The sequence below is a fragment of the Oryx dammah genome, unplaced genomic scaffold, assembly GCF_014754425.2.
Source record: "Oryx dammah isolate SB20612 unplaced genomic scaffold, SCBI_Odam_1.1 HiC_scaffold_18, whole genome shotgun sequence".
Taxonomy (NCBI): domain Eukaryota; kingdom Metazoa; phylum Chordata; class Mammalia; order Artiodactyla; family Bovidae; genus Oryx; species Oryx dammah.
This window is the reverse complement of record NW_024070202.1, coordinates 39,027,356-39,050,876: the sequence shown is the minus strand read 5'-3', so window position 1 is coordinate 39,050,876 and position 23,521 is coordinate 39,027,356. Positions and strand designations below refer to the sequence as shown.

The 23,521-nt window shown below is 38.4% G+C and overlaps 1 protein-coding gene across 13 annotated transcripts in view; it reads right to left on the bottom strand.

Moving 5' to 3' along the window:
• CACNA2D1 (calcium voltage-gated channel auxiliary subunit alpha2delta 1) overlaps window positions 1-23,521 on the bottom strand; it is a 539,624-nt gene that overhangs the window by 103,415 nt on the left and 412,688 nt on the right. For all 13 annotated transcript variants that reach the window (XM_040260717.1, XM_040260719.1, XM_040260724.1 and 10 more), the window contains exon 10: window positions 20,961-21,060. In XM_040260717.1, the coding sequence (XP_040116651.1) occupies window positions 20,961-21,060 (100 nt within the window). The remainder of the gene's footprint in view (window positions 1-20,960; window positions 21,061-23,521) is intronic.

Genomic DNA, 23,521 nt, shown 5'->3' with positions numbered 1-23,521 from the left:
TTATGTCAATTTAAATATATGTGTAATAGTCTGACTTCACTCTCACAAACACAACATTTTTTACTTGCTAGATTGTAATTCAAAAGAATATTTCAATATTCAATTATTACTACAATTTGTTGATGGCAAGTGAAGTGAAACGTTTTTCATAAATTAGTTGACATAAACCTGTGAATTGTAAGTTCTACTTTTTCCAGTTTATTGTTTACCTTCCAATTTTAAATTTTGAACCTGTATTTTATGACTTCTTAAAATAGTTTTATGATTAGAAAACCATCTACTATTAAGGTAAACACATGTCTTCACTCTCTACTAATATTTGATGCTTTGTTTGCTCATTTTACATTTTGGTGTTCAGTCATGGTAGAAATTATTACCCCAATATTATGAAGTTACAATTAAAGTGCTTTTTCACATAGTCAGTTTCCCTTTTATTGAATAATTTTTCATTCCTGACCCACCCTGTATAATAAAGATTATGGATACATTTTCTTTAATAACTGTAAATGTATTCCTTTACTATTTTCATGATTTTACTGGCTTTTAGCTTTTTATTAGTAATAATTAATATATTAGCTAACATGTACCGAGAAGCACCACTATGCCAATCAAAAACCGTCACATATGTTAATTCACATAAACTTTACCAAGCTTAAGGTCTTAGCTGTAACATGGTTTCCACTGTGCAGTTGAGGAAATGAGGCTTAGAGTGTCAAAGAAAGTGCTCAGAGTCATGGAGAAACCAAGGTCAGAACTCTACTTCAAACTACAACACTTGAGACTTTCTCCGTGGTGCCTCGTCACTTTCAGTTTATACCAGGAGGGTAAGCTGCCATACTCTGTCATGCTATTTTTTTCACTGAACTTCAGAATTATCTTCTGACAAATTAAAACCACATTTAGCAATAATTTTGGAACAAATTGGTATCTTCACAAGAATCAACTTTTCAATCCAGGAAGAATTCTCCATCAACTTCAAGATACGTATGCATATATTTCAGATACTCGGCTCTCTGTCTTAAAATGCAAGGCATCAATCAAGATCACAGAGTAAGACTTGGACATGGATTTCACCTCCCCTGACAAACACAAAAAATATATATCTATGTGTAGAACGGTTCTCACTGCAACTAACTGGAAAATGGGTAGGAAGGGAAGACAAGTAATGGATAGGGACCTATGCCCCTCGGAAGGCAAAGGAAAAGGGAGATTACACAGGCAGAGAGCCTCCTGGGGAGTGAACGGTGAGAGCCATAGCCTGGGAGGCCTGATACTGGCAACGTACTCAGGGAAGATGAGACCCTTTTGCCGGTTGGAAGGCTTCTGGAATGAACAGGAGGGCTGTGAGAGGCCTGGACCCCACTTGAGGGGCATGCATGAGCTAGCCTGCCCCTAAATCAGGGTGCAGAAGGTGGAGAAAGACTTCTCTAGTGGCTGCTGGTTTCCCACAAGCACCCTGCTGCTCACCTCACTCCAAGCTGAGAGGACGCTCTGGCCCCATTCACTCTGTCATGCTGGGCACTGGATTCAGGGTGGTCACAACCGAGTAGACTCAGCCCAGGGACACAAAGGTTACTCTGTCCCCAGCCAGAGCCCTGGTGGGCTGGCAGCAGCCACTGCCGGCACTTACTCATGCAGTGCCTTAGAAGAAGCCTGGGTTTCTGATGACAGCTGCTCCATCTCCATCACACCTCATACCCCAGTACACTCGGAGAGTCCAGACGGGCCCTGCCTGCCCTGCGATGTGTCTCTAAACAGAGTGGGGCAGCAAAGTCTCAGGGTTGTGATCAGCTGTGAGGGACAAAAGGGACTTGCAGCCAAGGCTGTGTCTGAGCAGAGCAAGAAAACAAGGGCAGGTGCCTGAAGGAGCAGCTCATCGGAGGCAACTCAGATCTCTGTCTGCAGACGAGATAAGCCAAGAGGTCACTCGGGCACCCCCAGCTTGAGCACCCCTCCTTCTCTGAGGCAAGGATCCCATCCTGGGGAGAGGGGAAAACACAAACTTAAAGAGAAAAGAATCAACTCAGGCCTGACCATAAAGGCTTTTCCCCCACAAGGTGGTATCAGACCCCACATCCAATAGGGCAGTGATGTCCACAAGCAGAGGGGAAGACTTGCCTCACATCCAGCTCCAGCTTTAGCTCCTCTGTGTGCAGCCCCTCCTCTCCCAAGGTGACAGATGTCAGCATATCCTGAAAAAAGATGTCACTTGCATTCACATCAAACCAGCTCTCCCATGAAAGGGCAAATGAGTACACACAGTCTGTATAGGGACAGACTGCACCCACATAAGAACACACATTTAAGACTGCAATAGGTAACTGTCTCCCCTAAATTCACAGAGACAGAGGAATTTAAGCAAATTATAAGGCAGAGGAACTGCTCTCAACTGGAAAAGCAAGAGAAAACCCCTGAAAAAAAAAGAACTAATGAAACAATTTACGAGATTAAGAATTCAAAGCATTGGTATTAAAAGTGTTAATTTATTAAGGAAAACAATAGATGAATACAGTGAAAAGTTTGAGAATCTAGAAAATAATATAAAGACCCAAACAGAAATAAAGAATACCGTAACTAGATATAGAAAAAAAGGAAAACCAATACTGTAAGGAATGAGTGGGAGACTAAGTGATACAGAAGAATGCATAAGTGATCTAGAAGACTGAATAATGAAAACCATCCTTTAGACAAAGCAAAAAGAAGAATTTCAAAAATGAAAACAGTTTTAACAGCTCTTTGGAACACCAATAAGTATACCAATATTCGCATTATAGAGGTCCCAAAGGAGAAGAGAGAGAAAAGGGCATTTAAAATGTATTTGAGGGAGCTATGGCTGACAAGAATAGGTCCCTCTGGCTAAAAGAGAGGGCATGATACATTCAAAGTCCTTAAAGGAAAAAATCTGCAACCTAAGATACTCTACCCAAGATTATAATTTCAAATAGAAGCAGAGACAAAGAATTTCTCAGACAAGCAAAAAGTAAGAGACCATCAATACTAAACACAGCCTGAAAGAAATGTCAAAGGGTCTTCTCTAAATGAAAAAGAAGTAAAAATCTATATGAAAGGAAAAATCCTACTAGGAAATGCAAATATATCGAAACTACTAAGGATCAACCACTTACATATGCCAATATAAAGATTAAAAGACAAAAAACTGTAAGAGCAAACGTGCGTGCATGCTGAGTTGCTTCAGTCGTGTCCAACTCTTTATGGCCCTACGCACTGTAGCCTGCCAGGCTGCTCTGTGCATGGGGATTCCCCAGGCAAGAATATTGGAGTGGATTCCCATGCCCTCCTCCTGGGGATCTTCCTGACCCAGGGATCAAACCCATGTCTCTTATGCCTCCTGCATTGGCAGGAGGTTCTGTACCACTAGCGCCACCTGGGAAGCCCCTAAAACAATCATAGCTATAATAATTATGGGATAAACATAAAAATATGACATCAAAAACACAAAATGTAGGGGACAGGAATAAAATACAGATCTTTCAGAATGTGACAATCAGTTGAAAACAATTAGATACAGTTATAGGTCAACATATATGAACCCCATAATAATCACAAATCAAAAACCAATAGATGCAGAAATTTTTTTTAAACAAAGGAACACAAGCATAAGAAAGAAACTTAGCAATCCAAACGGAAGAAACAAAAAAAGAAAGAAATGGACAAAAAAGAACTACAAAAATAATCAGAAAACAATAAAACAGCAATAAGTGTAAACCTACCAATAATTACTTTAAATATACATTTAATCCAAGAATACACAGAAAGGATCATACACCACGATCAAGTTAGATTTATTCTAAGGTACAAGATGGCTCAACATATGAAAAACAATTTGACATACCACATTGACAAAACAAAGACAAAAACCACACAACCATCTCAATAGATGCAGAAAAAGCCTTTGACAAAATCCATCATCCATTCACGATAAAAACTCTCATCAAAGTGGGTACAGAAGGAGCATACCTCAACTTAATAAAGGCTATTTATGACAAACCCACAGTCAATGTAACATTCAATGCTGGGGGTATAAATTGGTGTGGCCACTATGGAAAACAGTATGGAGATTCCTCAAAAAGCTAAAAAAGGGTCTACCATATGATTCAGGAATTCTACTCCCAGGTTTACATCCAGCACAAACAGAAACACTAATTCTGAGTGATACATGCACCTCAATGTTCACAGTAGCACTGCTTAGCACAGCAAGCCAAGTGTCCATCAATAGGCAATCCAAGTGTCCACCAATAGGCAAATATATGAAGAAGATGTGGTATACATGCAGTGGGATATTATTCAGTCATTAAAAATGATAAAAATCTGCCACTTACAACAATGAAGATGAACCTAGAGAATACTATGTGTAATGATATAAGTCAGAGAGACATTTAACATATCACTTTTATGTGGAATCTAAAAAATAAAAAATGTATATAGTAAAACAGAATTACAGATATAGAAAAAAAAACTAGTGGTTACCTTGGGAAGATGGAGGGGGAGGGACAAGCTAGGGGTATGAGATTAAGATACACATACTACAGTGTATAAAATAGACAAGCAACAGGGCTATATTGTAAAGCACAGGGATTATCTTGTAATAACTTTTACTGAAGTATCTGTAAAGTATCTATTCAGTCTGTAAAAAACACTGAATCACTATCCTATATACTGGAAATTGAGACATAATTTTAAATCAATGATACTTCAATAAAAATAGAGTAAAATACATACCCTAAATATATTATTAAAAGTAATATAAGTTAATGCACAGATTTGGCTAATATTGTGAATGTGCTTTTAATTTCTATTATTAATCTCTGTTTAGCAAAAATCAGAAAGTGTGGTCACCCTCCCTTGGTTGGTGTCACAAAAATCTGCTAACAGCACTCTGGACTTGAATACTCCTGTTCTTAAGTTCAGAGAAGGCAAGGGTACCCCACTCCAGCACTCTTGCCTGGAAAATCCCATGGAAGGAGGAGCCTGGTGGGCTGCAGTCCATGGGGTTGCTAAGAGTCGGACATGACTGAGCGACTTCACTTTCACTTTTCACCTTCACGAACTGGAGAAGGAAATGGCAACCCACTGCAGTGTTCTTGCCTGGAGAATCCCAGGGACGGGGGAGCCTCATGGGTTGCCGTCTATGGGGTCGCACAGAGTCAGACACGACTGAAGTGACTTAGCAGCAGCAGCAGCTGTTCTTAAATTGATGTTGCTGTCCCCAAATAATGGCTGCTCATTTAGTTTCCTTGACTTATAGAAAATATATGTATTTTTTAATTTACCATTTTTAAATTCAGTTTAGGAAATCAGGTTTAGCCCAGGCCCTGACTGTTATTGGAGAAGGAAATGGCAACCCAATCCAGTATTCTTGCCTGGAAAATTCCATGTACAGAGGAACCTGGCAGGGTAAAACATGCATGGGGTCGGAAAGAGTGGGACACAACTGAGTGACACTCACTCACTCTGCCTGTTATAAGCACCTAAGGTCAAGGTTTATTTAATTATCCCTTCTGAGTTTCAGGTTTTTCTTTTCTGAAGTAAAACGCTTTGGTAGATCTCTTTTGGAAAGCCCCTGAAATTCTAAAATCATATCATTTCTATCTGTTAATTTTATCAATTAGGGAAAAGTTTACATAAATGAATATGAATAATAAATTTTGTATAACCAAAAGAAAATGGCATCAATAGCATATGAAAATATTGAGAAGATTAAGGCAAAATTTATGTTTACTTCTAACTATAAATCATTGGCCATCAAAATTTTTGATAAATGCTGTCATTTTCAAATATTCCCATTAAACTTGAATCATGACACGCTCAAAATTCAGTCTATTAAATTTTGTCAAAATGTTGAATGAATTTCTGAATAAGTTTCAAGTATCTTTTTTAATATATTCAATTTACATTTTGGGAGAGAAAACTTTTAAACCTCTCTAATTATAGGCATTTAGAAGAATTTCAAGCAAACATATGCTACTCTTTTGCTCTAGAATTAATTTGTATTTAGCTTCCTTGCTCATCTCTCCTTGATATTTGTATTTTCTCAAACAGCTTTATAAGTAACCAGTGTACAATTCTGATTCCAGAGCACTCACCTAACTAGATATATGGACAGCTGTCTCCCCAACATTCTCGAGATACAATAATCATATCAGTATTATTCTTAACACAAGTATATTTTCATAGCCCTGTGGAAATTTGAGTGCCAGCTCTCAGATGAAGCTTTACCGAAATGACCAAATGATTACGTATCAAGTGTTCTCACTCAAATTTACTACTTTATCTTCACCAACACATGATGCAGAGCTGATCAGTATGCTTAATATTTTAGTGGTCATGAAGCTGATTACCTGGAACATCTTACCTAGTTGAAAAAAGAACTTTTGTGACGATGGTTGGATTTGCCTGAAGAACACAATGAGAAAGAACACCTCAAGTGTTTACAGAGCAGAGATAGTCATACTAACAATGAGTCAGGATGACTCTGGTCACTTACAAACACAAAACTATTTCATCACTGATTCAAATTTTCTATAAAATTCTGACATCTATGCAGAAATTTTTCCTCTAGCAAACTTTACTCTTGTCTTATTTTAAGAAATTGCCAGCTACCCCAACTTTCAGCAATCACCACCCTGATCAGGCAACCAATGGTCAGCATCAAGGAAACACCTTTCATCAGCAAAAAGATTAAAACTTACTGAAGGCTCAGATGATGATTAACATTTTAGCATTAAAGTATTTTTAAATTACGGCAAGTATTTTGGTTTTGCTAAACATAATGCTATTGCATTCTTGATAGACTATAGTATAGTGAAAACATAACTTTCATATGTATTTGGTAACTAAAAACATTCGTAAACGTGCTTTATTGTGGTACCTGGAACTGAACCTGCAGTATCTCTGCGGTACAGCTGAACTTTGAAAATTGTAGTCATAAATGCTGATCTGTTCTTACTGGATGTGAAGTCTTTTTGTAATTCTTCTGGCCTCAACAAACAAATCAATAACTCTCATAGTTTTTTAAAAACTACAGTTCAATTCAAAATGAAAGTATTTCCTCTACCTCTCTGCCTCACCTTCCTTTGCTAATTCAAACTGCAAATACAACTAATTTCTAATTACCTATCTTTAGTTCATCATGTAATTAATGGAAAATATAGTTATCATACTGTCAACACCTTCTTATAAACTTTCCTTATACATGCAAAGCAATTAAATTATCCTCTGGTATTCTCCCTTTTAAAAAACTAAATAACCTTGATTACTTGCCCTGTTGTTATCATTCCTAAATTTATCCTTTATATCAGTCTTTTCTGCACAGCCTATAATTTTTGTCTTTTAAATGAAGAAAATTTTAAGAAGCACTCATTTTTTCTTTTGCCTTACAAGCAAACTTTTAATTTCCAAAGTATACAAGAAGCTCACACAACTCAATATCAGAAAAACAAACAACCCAATCAAAAAGTGGGCAAAAGACCCAAACACACACTTCTCTAAAGAAGGCATACAGATGGCTAATAAACACATGAAGAAATGCTCAACATCACTCATTATTAGAGAAATGCTAATCAGAACTACAATGAGATATCACCTCACACCAGAAAGAATGGCCATAATAATAATAAAAAATACACCAACAACAAATACTGGAGTGGGTGTGGAGAAAAGGGAACCCTCCTACACTGCTGGTGGGAATGTAAATTGATACAGTCATTATGGAAGATGGAGATTCCTTAAAAAACTAGGAATAAAACCACCATATGACCCAGCAACCATTTCTAGGCATATACCCTGAAGAAACCAGAACTGAAAAAGATATGTATCCCGATGTTCATTGCAGCACTATTTACAATAGCCAGGACAAGAAAGCAACCTAGTTGCCTGTTGACAGATGAATGGATAAGGAAGCTGCAGTACATAAATAAAATGGAATACTATGCAGCCACAAAAAGGAATGCATTTGAGTCAGATCTAATGAGGTTGATGAACACAGAGCCCATTATACAGAATGAAGTAAGTGACAAAAACAAATATTTTATGTTAACACATATACATGGAATCTAGATGGAGAAGGGAATGGCAACCCACTCCAGTATTCTTGCCTAGAAAATTCCATGGACAGAGCAGCCTGGAGGGCTGCAGTCTATGGGGTCCTAAAGAGTTGGACTGGAGGAGGAAATTGCAACCCACCCCAGTATTCTTACCTGGAGAATCCCATGGACAGAGGAGCCTGGCAGGCCACAGTCTATGGGGTCACAAGAGTCAGATACAACTGGGCCACCAAGCACAGCACTGCACATGGAATCTAGAAGGATGGTACTGATGAACCTGCTTCAAGAGCAGCAGTGGAGATGCAGGCACAGAGAACTGACTTATGGACAAGGGTAGAGGCGATGAGGGAGAGGGTGAGATGAATGGAGAGCAGCAGGGATGCATATACACTAACATGTAAATAGAGAGCTAATCGGAATTTGCTGTTTGACTCATGGAGCCTCAAACTGAGGCTCTGTACTAACCTAGATGGGGGAATGGGGAGGAGGCGGGAGAAAGATTCAAGAGGGAGGGGACATATGTATACCTATGGGTCATTCATGTTGATGTATGACAGAAATCAAACCAACATTGTAAAGCAATCAATCAATAAGTATCAAAAATTGATATATATTTGATTTACAATATTGTCTTAGTACAATATTGTACAAGTACTTAGTACAAGTACTTACTTGTACTCAAGTGTACAGCACAGTGATTCAGATTTCTTTTTTCCCTTAAAAGTACAAGTATATAAAAGAGAGAAAACTTTGGTTCTTTTAATGAACATAATTCTACTCCTTTCTGCTCTTTTTTAATACTTTCCTCCAAAAAGCAAATGGCTATAAAATAAAATATTCACAAATTTCCATAGTACTAGTAATTCTAATTACAAAGATGTCAAACTCTAAGACAATGATAAGCATGATTAGTCATAACAAGGCCCAGACAGGTGCCTCCATAGCAAAGTCCAATGACTTCGCTCACAGCACCTCCTGATTTCCTCATTGCTTGATAATCACCGGGGAGACTAGCTAAATGCAGATTCTGGCTCCTTAAGTCTGGGGTGGAGTTTGAGATTCTGCATTTCTTACAGGCTGCAGGTGCTGCTCAGGCTGCTTGGCCAGAGACCTCACTTTAAATAGGAAGGGCATAAACGACAATATTCTTGTTCACTGACATAAAGGAGATATGAATCAACATCAGGTGTTCCTAGACAGATGACTATTTTACAAGACATGAAATGAAATCACTCTCCTCAAATTCATTTGTCATATAATTGTATTGGCATACTAAATGTCTTTTATTATACTTGAATCCTGGCAAACAGGGCTTGTTTTGCAAGGGTGGAGAAATCACTTTTAAATTTAAATTTTGTGCCATAACCAACAAATGTGCTCACTGTCATATGCAGAGAAGGAAAGTTCCTATCTAAGAAAAGCATGCCCTTGTCTAGGAACACTCAAGAATATTTTAGAAAAAAACCTGAAATTTAAATCACATAGGAAAGTGAACAATCCAAATCATGTCTTTCTTGCATATACACTGTGATTTGATATTTAAACAAACCCCCACTTTGACATTAGCTGGTGTTAAACTGTCAAGCCAAGAACCGGGAAGTTTCTGAGATTTTATCCTTCTTGCAAGTTAACGAGTAATCCTCCTATAGTTTCACAGATATTGACAGAAAAATGGAAGCTTTTTGGGTCAGAGAGCAAAGACTGCTGCTTATTACTCACAGCAATACCAATCGCAGTACCAATAGCCAGAGTGCCATCTTAAATCCCCACAAAGGAATGGGAAGAGGGCCAGGGGTCATGCATAAGCAGTAGGTGTGTTTCAGGCAAGGGATCGCAAGATGAGGAAGTCCTGACTTTCTTTAGGGGCTGCTGACAGCTGACTCATCCCTCCTTTCCACAGATTGACAATATCTTAATTACCAGGCATTGTAAATCTCTACTGAGGAGGGAGACCTCTCTATCTGTACTTATCCAATAATGTATATAAATCTGAGCAAATTTATTAATGCTCAGACTTGAAGAAATGTGACATATTCACAAAGAACTGTCTGTTAATGGTTGGTAGAAAAGTGTTGGAAGATAACAAAAATAATAACCAGAATAATGTTTACAATTAAAAGAGCACTTTACATGTTATTCCATTTGGCTCTCAACAAAGGGTGGCAAGTTAAATATGATTCTGTCCATTTCAAAGAGAAGGAAAAGAGCTAATCTCTTAGGCCCTAGGTTGATTGTATAAGCTCACATGGTGGTGGTGAAGTCACTAAGTCGTGTCTGACTCTGTGACACCATGGACTATAGCCCACCAGGCTCCTTTGTCTATGGGGTTTCTCAAGCAAGAATACTGGAGTGCATTGTTATATCTTTCTCCAGGGCATCTTCTGAGCCCACGGATCAAAGCTGGGTCTCCTGCATTGTTGACAGATTCTTTACCAGCTGAGATACCAGGGAAGCCAACTGTATTGTCTCTATGTGATTTTATGAGTCCATCTAAGAGGCAGGATTGTGAGAAGGTTAGGACAGAGGACACTTAACCAGAGGTGAGCCTGACTACTATTACCAGATCCTTTCATCATGATCATCCCTTCCCAGCCTCCTTAAGGCACTGGGGTTGCACATCTTATTTTGCCCTGGTGTTTACAGATTGTCACCTCTAGACCTACTGCTTCATGACTACAACTGGGCAAAGAGTAGAGTTTACTTATTTATTTTTATTTCCAAAAAAAAAAAAAATAAAAGGCTATCTTGCACAACTAATAGCAAATATAAGGAACTATACTTTATTCTTTTGATGAGTAATCAAAGATAGCATTTTATAATGACCATAAATTAGGAGGGCTTTCTATTAGAAAACTGACTCAAAGATTTACTAAATCATAAATTAACATTTAGATAGCGTTTTATAATGACCATAAATTAGAAAAGCTTCCTACAAGAAAACTGACTCACAGATATACTATATCATAAATAACATTTCAATCTAGTTCTTAAATAAAAAGATATGTGGTTTTTTTTTTTTTTGAAACACAAGACCATCTTCTTCAGTTGTTAATTTTTACATATCGCCCACCATAAGCTTACATCTTCCTTTCATCCTTCACTGGCTTGCAGTATTTTACTCCTAAAATGCCACACTTGCTCACTTTCATAAACAAATTCCCCTCTTTGTGTCAACATTTGAAATTTTGCCTGTAAATCAGAACATGCTGTGACTGAATTGCTGCTCTTATCATCTACCACTTACTTCTATCAAAGCATATAACTGGATTAGTGGGAAAACAGCTACATTATGCGTGCATTAAAGCTTTGCCTAACAGCAGGCTTCCTTTCTGTAACAAAGAACAGCCCTGGAGATTACAGAAACACTAGGAAATGATGCAGTATTTGTTTTGACATCCTATGTGGATTGAAGCACAAAAATTACCGGTCTCAAAGAAAAGAAACTTAGATATATAAGCCTGAAGGTGAGAAGCTGCTTGATCTTTCCATCTGGTGGTTCTAGGCAACGCTGGGAAAGCGTTCATACAGATTGCATCTTAACTCTGGATGGCAGACATGATCTTAGGTATGGGGATGAAGAGAAGTGCATGCAGGCTTTGTGGGAAGATTATTGTCAAAGTTACAGAATCACTACCATGGTTCCTCAGTGCCTTATTATTAGGCCTCCCTGAAGTTACAAAAGCTAAAAGTTGTAATATCTCTTTCTTAGACTTTCAAATAGTTTCAGAAAGAAAAACATATACAGGCACATCCGTGTGCCTACACACACACACAGTCCAGGAGATTATAACTGTGTTAGTAGGTTTTATTTCCTGTTGAATCTCTACATCATTAGATTGTTACATTTCTATTTAATGAGAAAGGCCTATCTGTTAAAGACAGAAATAGGATTTTATTTTCCTTTGACCCAAATGTTGCATAAGAATTAATTCTCTTTATATGTATTGCTTTCAGGTATTTTATTTTCACCTAACTAATAAAACTGAAGAATTTCTTTTAAATTATGAGGTTATATTTCTGGCATTAAATATTATATAAATGCAAATAACAATCTAGGTAGTTTGACTGAAACAAGAGGACATATGATAAAGGAAGTAAATACATTTATAAAAAGATACCTAAGCAAAATGTATAATCCAGATACAATGTCTAAGTATTTATTTATAATTATAGTAATCCAATTCATATATGCTTTTTCAAGTAAACTAAAGCAGATTTCTTAAAAGAATTCCTCTATCAAAGCATAATTTTCTTCTTCAAAAGTTAATAATAAATTTAGACTTAAAAGAAGCATTTCTCCTCATTTTCATAACCTAATCATACTTTACTTTTGAATTTCTAAGATTTCTAATAGTTGGGAATTTTACTTAAATACATCAGATATGCACTAAAATTAGTAAACTTATTTTACAATTTCCTTTAGGAGCCAGACACATAACTTTGTGGATAAATCTACACTAATAAATGAAGATGGATATGTTCTAATCTTGGCTTCTCCCTTAGAAAAGCTACTACAAATAAAACCTTATGAGCACCAGGAGACCCCATAGAGACTGAGCCAGACTTGCTTTTGAGTGTTTTGAGTGTCTCCTGCAGAGGTAAGGGTCAGCAGTGGCCTGCCACAGGGGCTGGGGCTCTGGGTGCAGCAGACCTGGTGTGGCATAAGCCCTCTTGGAGGAGGTTGCCACTCCCCACCATAGAGCCACCAGCATTTACACAGGACTGGGGAAAGAGACTCTTGGAGGGCACAAACAAAACTCTGTGCACCAGGACACAGAAGAAAGGAGCAGTGACCCAACAAGAGGCTGACCCAGACTGGCCTATGAGTGTCCAGGGGTCTCAGCGGGGCTGTGGGTTGGCAGTGGCCTGCTGCAGGGTCGGGGGCAGTGAGTGTGTGCATGGACCTTTTGAAGGAGGTAGCCATTACTTTCATTACCTCCACCATAGTTTGGCCTCAGGTCAAACAACAGGGAGGGAACACAGCCGTGCCCATCAACAGAGAATTGGATTAAAGATTTACCAAGCATGGCACTGCCCATCAGAACAAGACCCAGTTTCCCCTTCAGTCAGTATCTCCCATCAGGAAGCTTCCATAAGCCTCTTATCCTTATTCCTCAGAGGGCAGACAGAATGAAAACCACAATCACAGAAAACTAAACAGTCTGATCACATGGACCACAGCCTTGTCTAACCCAATGAAACGATGAGCCAGGCCGTGCAGGGCCACCCAAGACAGATGGGTCATAGTGGAGAGTTCTGACAAAACGTGGTCCACTGGAGAAGGGAATTGCATACCACTTCAGTATTCTTGCCTTGAGAACCCCCATGAACAGTATGAAAAGGTAAAAAGATATTACACTGAAAGATGAACTCCCCAGCTCGGTAGGTGCCCAACATGCACCTGGAGAACAGTGGAAAAATAACTCCAGAAAGAATGAAGAGATGGAGCCAAAGCAAAAACAACGCCCAGCTGTGGATGTGACTGGTGATGCAAGTAAAGTCCAATGCTGTAAAGAACAATATTGGATAGGAACCTGGAATGTTAGGTCTATGAATCAAGGTAAATTGGAAATGGTCAAACAGGAGATGGCAAGAGTGAACATCAACATTTTAGGTATCAGTGAACTAAAATGGGCTGGAATGGGTGAATTTAACTCATATGACTATTTTATCTACTACTGTGGGCAAGAATCCCTTAGAAGAAATGGAGTAGCCCTCATAGTCAACAAGAGTCTGAAATACAGTACTTGGATGCAATCTCAAAAAGACAGAATTGTTAGGTCATTAGAATATGAAAAAGGAGTCCAAAATGGTGGTGGCTAAAAGACAAAGAAGGGAAAAGCCCACAAAAAATAGTACAAAGTAAGGTCTGAGGACCAGAGTGAGGACCTTAGGTAAAACAAACAGCCCTCCTGGCTAGCCCAATTTACACAGGGCAGGCTAGGGGGAAAAGGGAAAAAACATATAAAAAGAGGAGCCAAACTTGAGCCAGGGGACTGTCTTCTCTTTGCGTCTTTTGGGTTAGCATGCCCTCATGCCTCGAGGATGTATTTTCCTTTACTTTCTATATAAAATGGAGTTGTAACACAGAGCTGTAACACTGGTCCGTCGGAGGGCTGTAACACTCATCTGTCCATTGCTTCAGAGTTTTGTTGCGACAAGACAGAACCAAGGAAATTACAAATTCCCCTGACAGAATCATCTCTGTTCATTTCCAAGGCAAACCATTCAATATCTCAGTAATCCAAGTCTATGTCCCAATCAGTAATGCTGAAGAAGCGGAACGGTTCCATGAAGACCTACAAGACCTTCTAGAACTAACACCCAAATAGGATACCTTTTTCATTATAGGGGACTGGAATGCAAAAACAGGAAGTCAAGAGATACCTGGAGTAACAGGCAAATTTGGCCTTGTAGTACAAAATGAAGCAGGGCAAAGGCCAACAGAGTTGCCAAGAGAATACACTGGAAATAGCAAACTACATTTTCTATTTCTTTATAAAGTTTATAAAGGACTTCCCTGGTGGCTCAGACAGTAAAGCGTCTGTCTACAATGCGGGAGACCTGGGTTCAATCCCTGGGTCAGGAAGATCCGCTGGAGAAGGAAATGGCAATCCACTCCAGTACTATTGCCTGGAAAATCCCATGGACAGAGGAGTCTGATAGGTTACAGTCCAGGGGTCACAAAGAGTCGGACATGACTGAGCGGCTTCACTTTCCTTTCCTTTATAAAGTTTACGTCAGTAATATTATCTCCCTCACAAGGTTGTTATAGAGAACAAATGAGTAACTATTAAAAATACATAGACCACTCCCTGCACATCATGAGCAGTGTTAAGAAAAATTAACTCTAATAATTCACTATGATATGATGAAATTAAAGATTAATACATAAACTAGATAAACAATGATAAATATCTACTTTAGATCTTGTTTGTATTTATTTTCTGAAGAACAAATTTATGTCTGGAATAATATAAGTCATTATCATTTAGTGACTTTTCAATTCTGAAAATGTACTAATCGTTTTTCTCAGATAACAAAAGCAAACAAAAATATATAATTAATAAAAAATCAGAGTATAGTTGACAAAAGTATCTCTTTATGATAAATAACAGCCATAAATCACTAAAATAAAGAATTATACTAATGAATCTCAACCAAACAAGCCATTATACTAGGAACTAAGACCACTAATAAATTTCTCTAGGAGCAGAGTGTGAAATCACTATGACTTCATCTTTCAAATATTGTTTGCAATATTTACCTTAGAACTTGCACGAATTGTACATCTTTTAATATCACTCTTCTCCCTTTTTTTGAATATGTAGCTGAGATATTTCCATAATTTTAACCTGAGATATTGAGATACATTACGTCCATATCAAATGCATGCAGAGTTCTTTTTAAAAGCAACATATTTACTTTACTTACATGCTTTCAGTCACATATTCAAGCTACATCATGTGAGCATGCCCCAGCAAGGATTTACTGTGAGCTGTCAGAGAGCTGTCAATGCATCAGTAAAGTCTGTATTAACCTGATTCACAGAGATGACAAGGAAACATCTTGCAATTTTGTTTCAAAAGAACTTAGTTAACAATTCTCTTTAAAGAAACACACATTTGACAACTATATTTTCAGGAAAAGCAAAGGTCAATCACAATTCCATCTAAGTTCTTTATTTTAGTTAGGAAAGAATCATTAGGTGCTGGCTAAATGTTGAAAGCATAAAATTCATTCAAATTCATCTCTGTTGTTTAGTCAGGAAGTCTTTTAAAACATACTTTTAAAAGTATTGTTCAGTTTCAACTTAAGTAGATGCTACTGGTGCCCCACCCATATTTCCACACATGTCATCCCAAATTTAACTGCACAAGGTTTCTGGGAGCCTTCTGCTTGTGCCCAAGGTGGCGTGGGAACACTAGGAAATTAACACTCCTTGGGAGCCATCATTAACTTCAAATGCTCTAACATATCGTCCACTTGGAAAAACAGAATAATTTCAATTCATGCAATCTACATTGGTTCTCAGAATTTCCAAGGAGCAGCTCTATTCACTCTGAGTGGTAACTTATTTGGTAGTTCTCTTCTTTTTTGGTTTTACTTCTTACATGTATCTAAATCTTTCCCAGAATTACTTTCCATACAAGCCATTTGTACTTGAATCCCACCTCATGAAATATTTCAAAGGAGAATGGGGACATCCAATGAATACGACTGAGAACACTGAACTTCCAGGTTCCCCTAGACCGTCTGAAGAGGCAGAAGTCTCTTCCCCTTGGAGCATAGTAGTTTTCCATGCTAGAGACCATACATGATGAAGCCTGCTTTCCTCAAGATCTGAGCTCATCTTCCTCACGGTTCTAGGCAACAAACAGACCAGGTCTCAACGTGGCTTACCTGGAAAAATAGTCTCTGTTCCAGGTTAACAGAAGAAGAAAATACGCAGCAAAAGAGACGCAATATTTGTCTACTATGAATCAGCAGATAGTGGGAGAACATGCCAGGGAATGGATGTTGATGGATTTTGAGGCAAAAACCACCTGGGCATTAACTTGGTGTGAAGGAGGAGTAAGCAGACAGATAAGAAAACACGTGGACTCTTGCACAGTGGCAAATGGCTTGGCTGGTTGGCCAATGCCCTTGAAGAATCAAGACTGGAAGACCTTCCCCAGACAAAGAGTTCTGGAAAAGAAGCATAAGGATGGATCTACGGGAGCAGGCATCAAATGTGCAAACGTCTGTTTGAAATCAATCACTACTGGACAACATTCATTACAGAGGAGGTACTAAATAATGGGGTGGGTAGGAGGATTTGTCCACGGGAAGTCATCCAGCCTTTGTATGTACGAACTGCAAATAAATGCAATAACCAGGTAGCAGAGAGAGAGGGAATTTATGTGGACCTAAAAATATAGGCTCTTTCTCACCTAGCATGTATACCTATTGCCAATGGTGAATGGCCAGCCCACTGGAAATTATCCAATGGTGAGAATTCAATACAGTATCACTCTTCAAAAAGACATTTAACAACTTGATATCAAATAGGTTATAACCAGTCTTTATTTATTATTCTGGAATGGTGTAAGGTCAATTTTGTTTTACTTGCTATTGATACATATTTCAGGTAAGCATTCCTCTTCCTGTTTACATTTCCTCATCCACTAAGATAATCCTCTGAACTGTCTGATTTATCATGAAGGGTTATCATTACAGAATGTTGCATAACCTCGCCTCAAATCAAGCAATCTATTTTATGGTAAAGGAGGTCCAACAACAAACAAATGACCACAGAATCCACTGGGTCTATGATATAATGCATCACTTGGGAACTGCCAGTCTGAAAAAAACAAAAAGCAAAAAAAATTGGGATAGTCTCTTGTATGTGAAAGCTCCAACTTGGAGATTTCAGTCTTTGAATTAAAATGCTGTCTACCAAGATGCAGTTTATACTTTGTACCATGGCATGAAGTCCACTGATGTCCTGGCACAAGACTGTATCCACTCATAAAAAGACAATGGTTAACTTGTCGGGAACTTTTAAATGGTAAAAGGATCAATTCAACAAGAGAATACAGCACTTGTAAATAACTATGCACACAATACAGGAACACCTAAATACATAAAGCAAATATCAGCAGACACAAAAGGAAAGATGGCTGTAATACAGTAACAGTGGGGGACTTTAAGACCCTGCTTTCATTAATGGCTAGAGCATCCATATAAAAAAAATCAATGAGGAAACACCGGTCTTGAATGACACGTTAGATGCCATCTTTAAGGACTACTAACTGGATACAGTGGATTCTGGACAGGTTTCTAGCTACCATCACCTGCAACTCTCTGTTTCAGTTCTCTCTCTATGACCGGAGTCTATTATCTCCACACACATGGAATGCTGGTACACACGTCACATGACCCACACTTCACAAACCCCAGTTCACATGACCTCGAGGCAGAATAACAGTTCATATACCATACAGCTTCTAGAGCTCCTCAGTAGGATTGAGTTCCTTTAAATTAAATTTCTTTAATTGGTTTCCTTCCTTTCCTTGTCTCACTTCCTTCAATTGGTTGTGTTTCTTGGGATCATGTCACAAATAAATCCATTTACACTGGAATCCATGAGTAAGAATCAGGAACAAGCCATATTAAGACATTAATCATGTTTAATGTCAGCTGGTTTTATATAAATTTTATTTGATATGCAAAATCTATACTGAATTTAATGTTTTTACAATTTCCTCTTTTGCTAGGCCAAACATAACATTTTGTTAACGACCTTTCCAATGCAGTTGTAATAAATATGTTTTTGTATAAATTAAACTAATTGATTACCTTCTCTAATCAATTTATTTCAGAGACCGACCATTACATTTTACTTGTACACATTTTGTTGAATATGTTATGGACTAACACACGGAGTCAGGTTATAAAATCAGACTAACATTAATCAGAGCTCTTCTGCAGTATCAAACTTTACTAATAATATGAAGGATATAAACAAGCTAGGGCTTCCCTGGTTGCTCAGAAGGTAAAGAATCTGCCTACAATGCAGGAAACCTGGTTTCGATTCCTAGGTTGGGAAGGTCCTCTGGAGAAGGGAATAGTGATTCCAGTATTCTTGCCTGGAGAATTCTATGGACAGAGGACCCTAGCAGGCTACAGTCCATGGGGTCTCAAAGAGTTGGACATGACTGAATGAATAATACTTTCTTGGATAAGCTAAAGGACTGCTAAATGCTCAGATAAAACATAGAAAGAACTGGGCATGGAGGGAAGTTCCTAGGTGTTAGGAGCCAAACTGTCTCCCCCTCAAATTCCTATGTTGAAGTCCTAATCCTTATTATCTCCAAATGTAACAGTAAACATAGGTAATTTTTTTTTAATAAGGTGACAAAAAACAACAAAATTCTGTAAAGCAATCATTCTTCAGTTAAAGAACAGATAATTTTTTTAAAAAGAGGGAGGGGACACATGGAAAAAAAAATGAGACCATCAGGGTAAGAGCATCTGACACCAATATCATTGGTGTCCTTATAAGAAGAAGAGAAATCAGTCTACACAGTGGGATGACCAAAGGAAGTGGCAACAAGAGGGCAGCAGCTTGCAAGCCAAGAAAGTGGCCTCAGGAGAAACTGACCCTGCTGGCACTATGATCTTGGACTTCCACTCTCTAGAACTGTGAGAGAAAAACTTCTTCAGTTTAAGCCACCCAGTCTGCATCATTCTGGTTAAGTAGCCTTAGAAAAGGAGAAGGCAATGGCATCCCACTCCAGTACTCTTGCCTGGAAAATCCCATGGACAGAGGAGCCTGGTAGGCTGCAGTCCATGGGGTCGCTGAAGGTCAGACACGACTGAGCCACTTCACTTTCACTTTTCACTTTCATGCATTGGAGAAGGAAATGGCAACCCACTCCAGTGTTCTTGCCTGGAGAATCCCAGGGACGGGGGAGCCTGGTGGGCTACCGTCTATGGGATTGCACAGTCGGATACGACTGAAGTGACTTAGCAGTAGCAGCAGCCTTAGAAAACTAATAGACCAGATCCTCTTTTACTGTATTGAAGACACTCTCCTGGGGCCAGATGAAATAAGTCTCAAAAGAGGTTTGCAGGGTTCCTTGTAAAGTGGGAGTATTTAAACCATGAAGTATTTCCAGTTTATTACCCAGAATGTTATACTACCTACTAGGTATTTTTAAAGCCATCTTGCCACACTGATCTTGAGTTCTATTTATGTTACCCTTGTGTGTGAAAGTCTCTCAGTCACGCCTGACTCTTTACAACCCCATGGACTATACAGTCCATGGAATTGCCCAGGCCATAATACTGGATAGGTAGTCTTTCCCTTCTCCAGGGGATCTTCCCAACCTAGGGATGAACTCAGGTCTCCCACATTGCAGGCAGATTCTTTACCAGCTTAGTCACAAGGGAAGCCCTATGTTACCCTTAGCTAGGGATATTCTGCTAAAAGCATTTTCAAAGTAATTTGTCTTGCCCTTAGTAAACAATTTATCTAGCTACTTGAGGCTCCGGTTGACGAGATTAACTCAGTTCCTCTGACTCCGTTTTTCTTCCGGTGGGTGCCCTTCCAGTGAAGGGAGCAAACTGACTGTAAACCACCTGCTTTAACTTCCTTCCACGTGGTTTTAGAGGCAGAGCCATTCGCTTGTATTCAATACAAAATGACCTCACCACACTTACTTCTTCTTTTACTTTCACCTCTATGAATACAACCACTTCAAACATGAAATTAGATCAACCAGTGCACAGTCATGAAATTTGCTGCCAAAATACTATGAATTAAATGAGATACAGTAACATTCATTCTGTCCTGCTTTATTTGCTTCAGAATTCAAAGCTCTCTGCTTATGAGAGGAAGGACTAAAATGGTTCGTGGAAATAAGACTTTTAAGAAAGCACATTCAAATATCTATCAGTTCTCATGTTAATAATAATAATAAAGTTTAAAAATATACTACATTATGGGCGTATGTCCAGTGTGAAAGTTGAGAATTATAATGAACACAAAAGAGTCATACAATTATACTGCAAAGTCAATACTTATTGGGAGTTAAAATGACCTCAGTGAGTACAGGGGTGCATGTCAGCTTTTTAAGCTCCTCTGAGTCAAGGAGAATATATATATAATGTTTTCCCTTCATATTCATTGCATTAATCATGTCTCTCATGGGCTCAAACACTGAGAAAGAACCTTGGTGTGAAAGTATAGGAGAATGAGTAACAAGAGAGAACAGCTTAGTAAGACAGTCTTGTAGTAGGACCAGAAATATCTCAGCCTATCTGTAACAAAACACAATCAGACACTTAAAATCAGAGAGGGATAAAAATTCTAGATTTAACTCAACAAAAATGCAATCATCATATACTTACTGAAGCTACATTCACAAAATCGTCATCCGAGAGGGTTTCCAACATTTCGGAGACAGATGTTCGGATCAGTTTAAGTGTCAATCCACTAACACTCCCACTCCTGTTTTAAAGCAAAAAACGGATCCACACATGTTAATGATTATGCATTTAGTCAACATCAGACACCCTAAGGAAATGCAACTTATGCACTGATACTATATAATATTAACGTAATTTTGTCTTTAAAATATCAGTACTAGAAAAAGTCCTATTTTTGATAGCAAGTAGAAATAAATTATAAGAAATTTGGTCTTTCTTTGCTACAAGCATCAGAATGTATTTATTTCTAATTACAAGGATGAAAATTACATTTCAAGTGATAATTTTAAGAAACTACAGATACTCATGGAATATTCACTTTTTCAAGAAATATGTACTGAATATCAGCTCTATTAGCCAATTTAGAAGTGAGGGCCACAGAGGTTAATATAATGCAGTCCTTGCTCTAAGAGCCCACTATTTGACTTGATTAAACAATTATTATACAGCAGCATAAGAATTTGAGAATAGATTTGTAAACACAATGCCTTGTTTTATTTCTAAAGTAGATATTCTCAGGGATTTAGTCATCATTTATCTTGTCTTTGTATATTTTATGATCCTGGATGACCTCATCTATTTGTGTGGCACATCTCCAGGCGATTTGTTGCTGTTGTTCATTTACTAAGTCATGTCCAACTCTTTGTGACCCCATGGAATACAGCACGCCAGGCTTCCCTATCTTTCACTATCTTCCTGGAGTTTCCTCAAATTCATGTCAATTGAATTGGCGATGCTATCTAACCATCTCATCCTCTGCCGCCCCCTTCTCATTTTGCCTTCAATCTTTCCTAGCCACTGGGCAAATAACTTTCACTTTCGTATCTTTTGTATTCACTTTTGTAGCTCCTAACTTTTCCCCAGTTTTATTTTTCTAGCTGTTTGTTAAATGACTATGGGTTCAATGTCCAAAATGACACATTAGTCCCAAAACTTATTTTTCTTTCCTACATATACCCTTGATATCAACCACACTAGATCTCAGTCATTCAATTTCATTCTCCCTCTCAACTTTCCTTCCCATTCAGACAACCTCTGTTATTCATTGTACTTTACAGTATTCTCTCCATCCTCTTTCCATTCTAGCTTATGTGTTTACCACCTCAAGATCCAGAGCCAGAGTAACAACCATTCATCTCTTAGTTCCCTCTCTGCCCTGTGCTGCTGCTGCTGCTGCTGCTAAGTCGCTTCAGTCGTGTCCAACTCTGTGCGACCCCACAGACAGCAACCCACCAGGCTCCCCCGTCCCTGGGATTCTCTAGGCAAGAGTACTGGAGTGGGGTGCCATTGTCTTCTCCAGTGCATGAAAGTGAAAAGTGAAAGTGAAGTTGCTCAGTCGTGTCTGATTCTTAGTGACCCCATGGACTGCAGCCCACCAGGCTCCTCCGTCCATGGGATTTTCCAGGCAAGAATACTGGCGTGGGGTGCCACTGCCTGCCCCGTGCTAACAGGTGAAAATTCTGGCAGCATATCTTCATCCACCTCTGTTACCTATAAAATGTTGCTGTTTAGTCACTAAGTCGTATCTGGCAACTCTCCAACCCTATGGACTGTAGCCCGTAGGATCTCTGTACATGGGATTTCCCAGGCAAGAATACTGGAGTGGGTTGCTACTTCCTTCTCCAGGGAATTCTTCCCGACCCAGGAAGTGAACCTGTGTCTCCTGAGAGCAGGCAGATTCTTTACCACTGAGCCACCAGGGAAGCCCTACCTACAAAATAGTTACCTACAAAACATCCAAGAATCTTAAAAGCCTGCATTCAGAAAATTTCATTGTCTTCTCTCTCTCCTACCTCCACCTTCTATATAGTCCCTCTATATGTTCTCAACAATGCCCCTTTGCTTCTATCAATTCTCCCACCTGAAATTCCACTCTCTTTTCTCTCCCTTCCATGCCTGCCTTGTTAAATCTTAGCTATAAGGATTCAATTCTAATTTTATCTCCTTAATGAAGTCTTTCCTGACACTTCAAATTGAAATGTGCTCTCTCACCTATGTATTCCTTCAGTGCTGGGTCATACTTTATATCTCACACTTTCTATAATTGTTTTAAGTTATTTGTGAATATGGTTTCATTTCACTAATACATTTGAATCATCTTTGAGAGGAGGAATCGTGTCTTAATAATCTTTGTCTCTATATCATCACATTGTATATAAGATACTCTCAGTTAAGTTGAAATAATTTTTTGAAATTACAACCTCATGCACATTTATTTTTAACTTTAGTAGACCTTATGCATTCTAAATATTTTAATATACGAAATTAGCCTGGACATTAGCATATATCCGATAGGATTACAACATATTGCATTCTCATTTAGATTTATATTTCCAGAAGACTATCAAGGATTAGCAAATGTACAAAATCTATAATAATTTAAAAAGATGAAGTTTAAACTCATTTTAACAAATGAAATGAAATTTAAATTTAAGTTATATTTGTTGACTTCATTTATCGTCTCTTTCTCAGGCAAGATCATA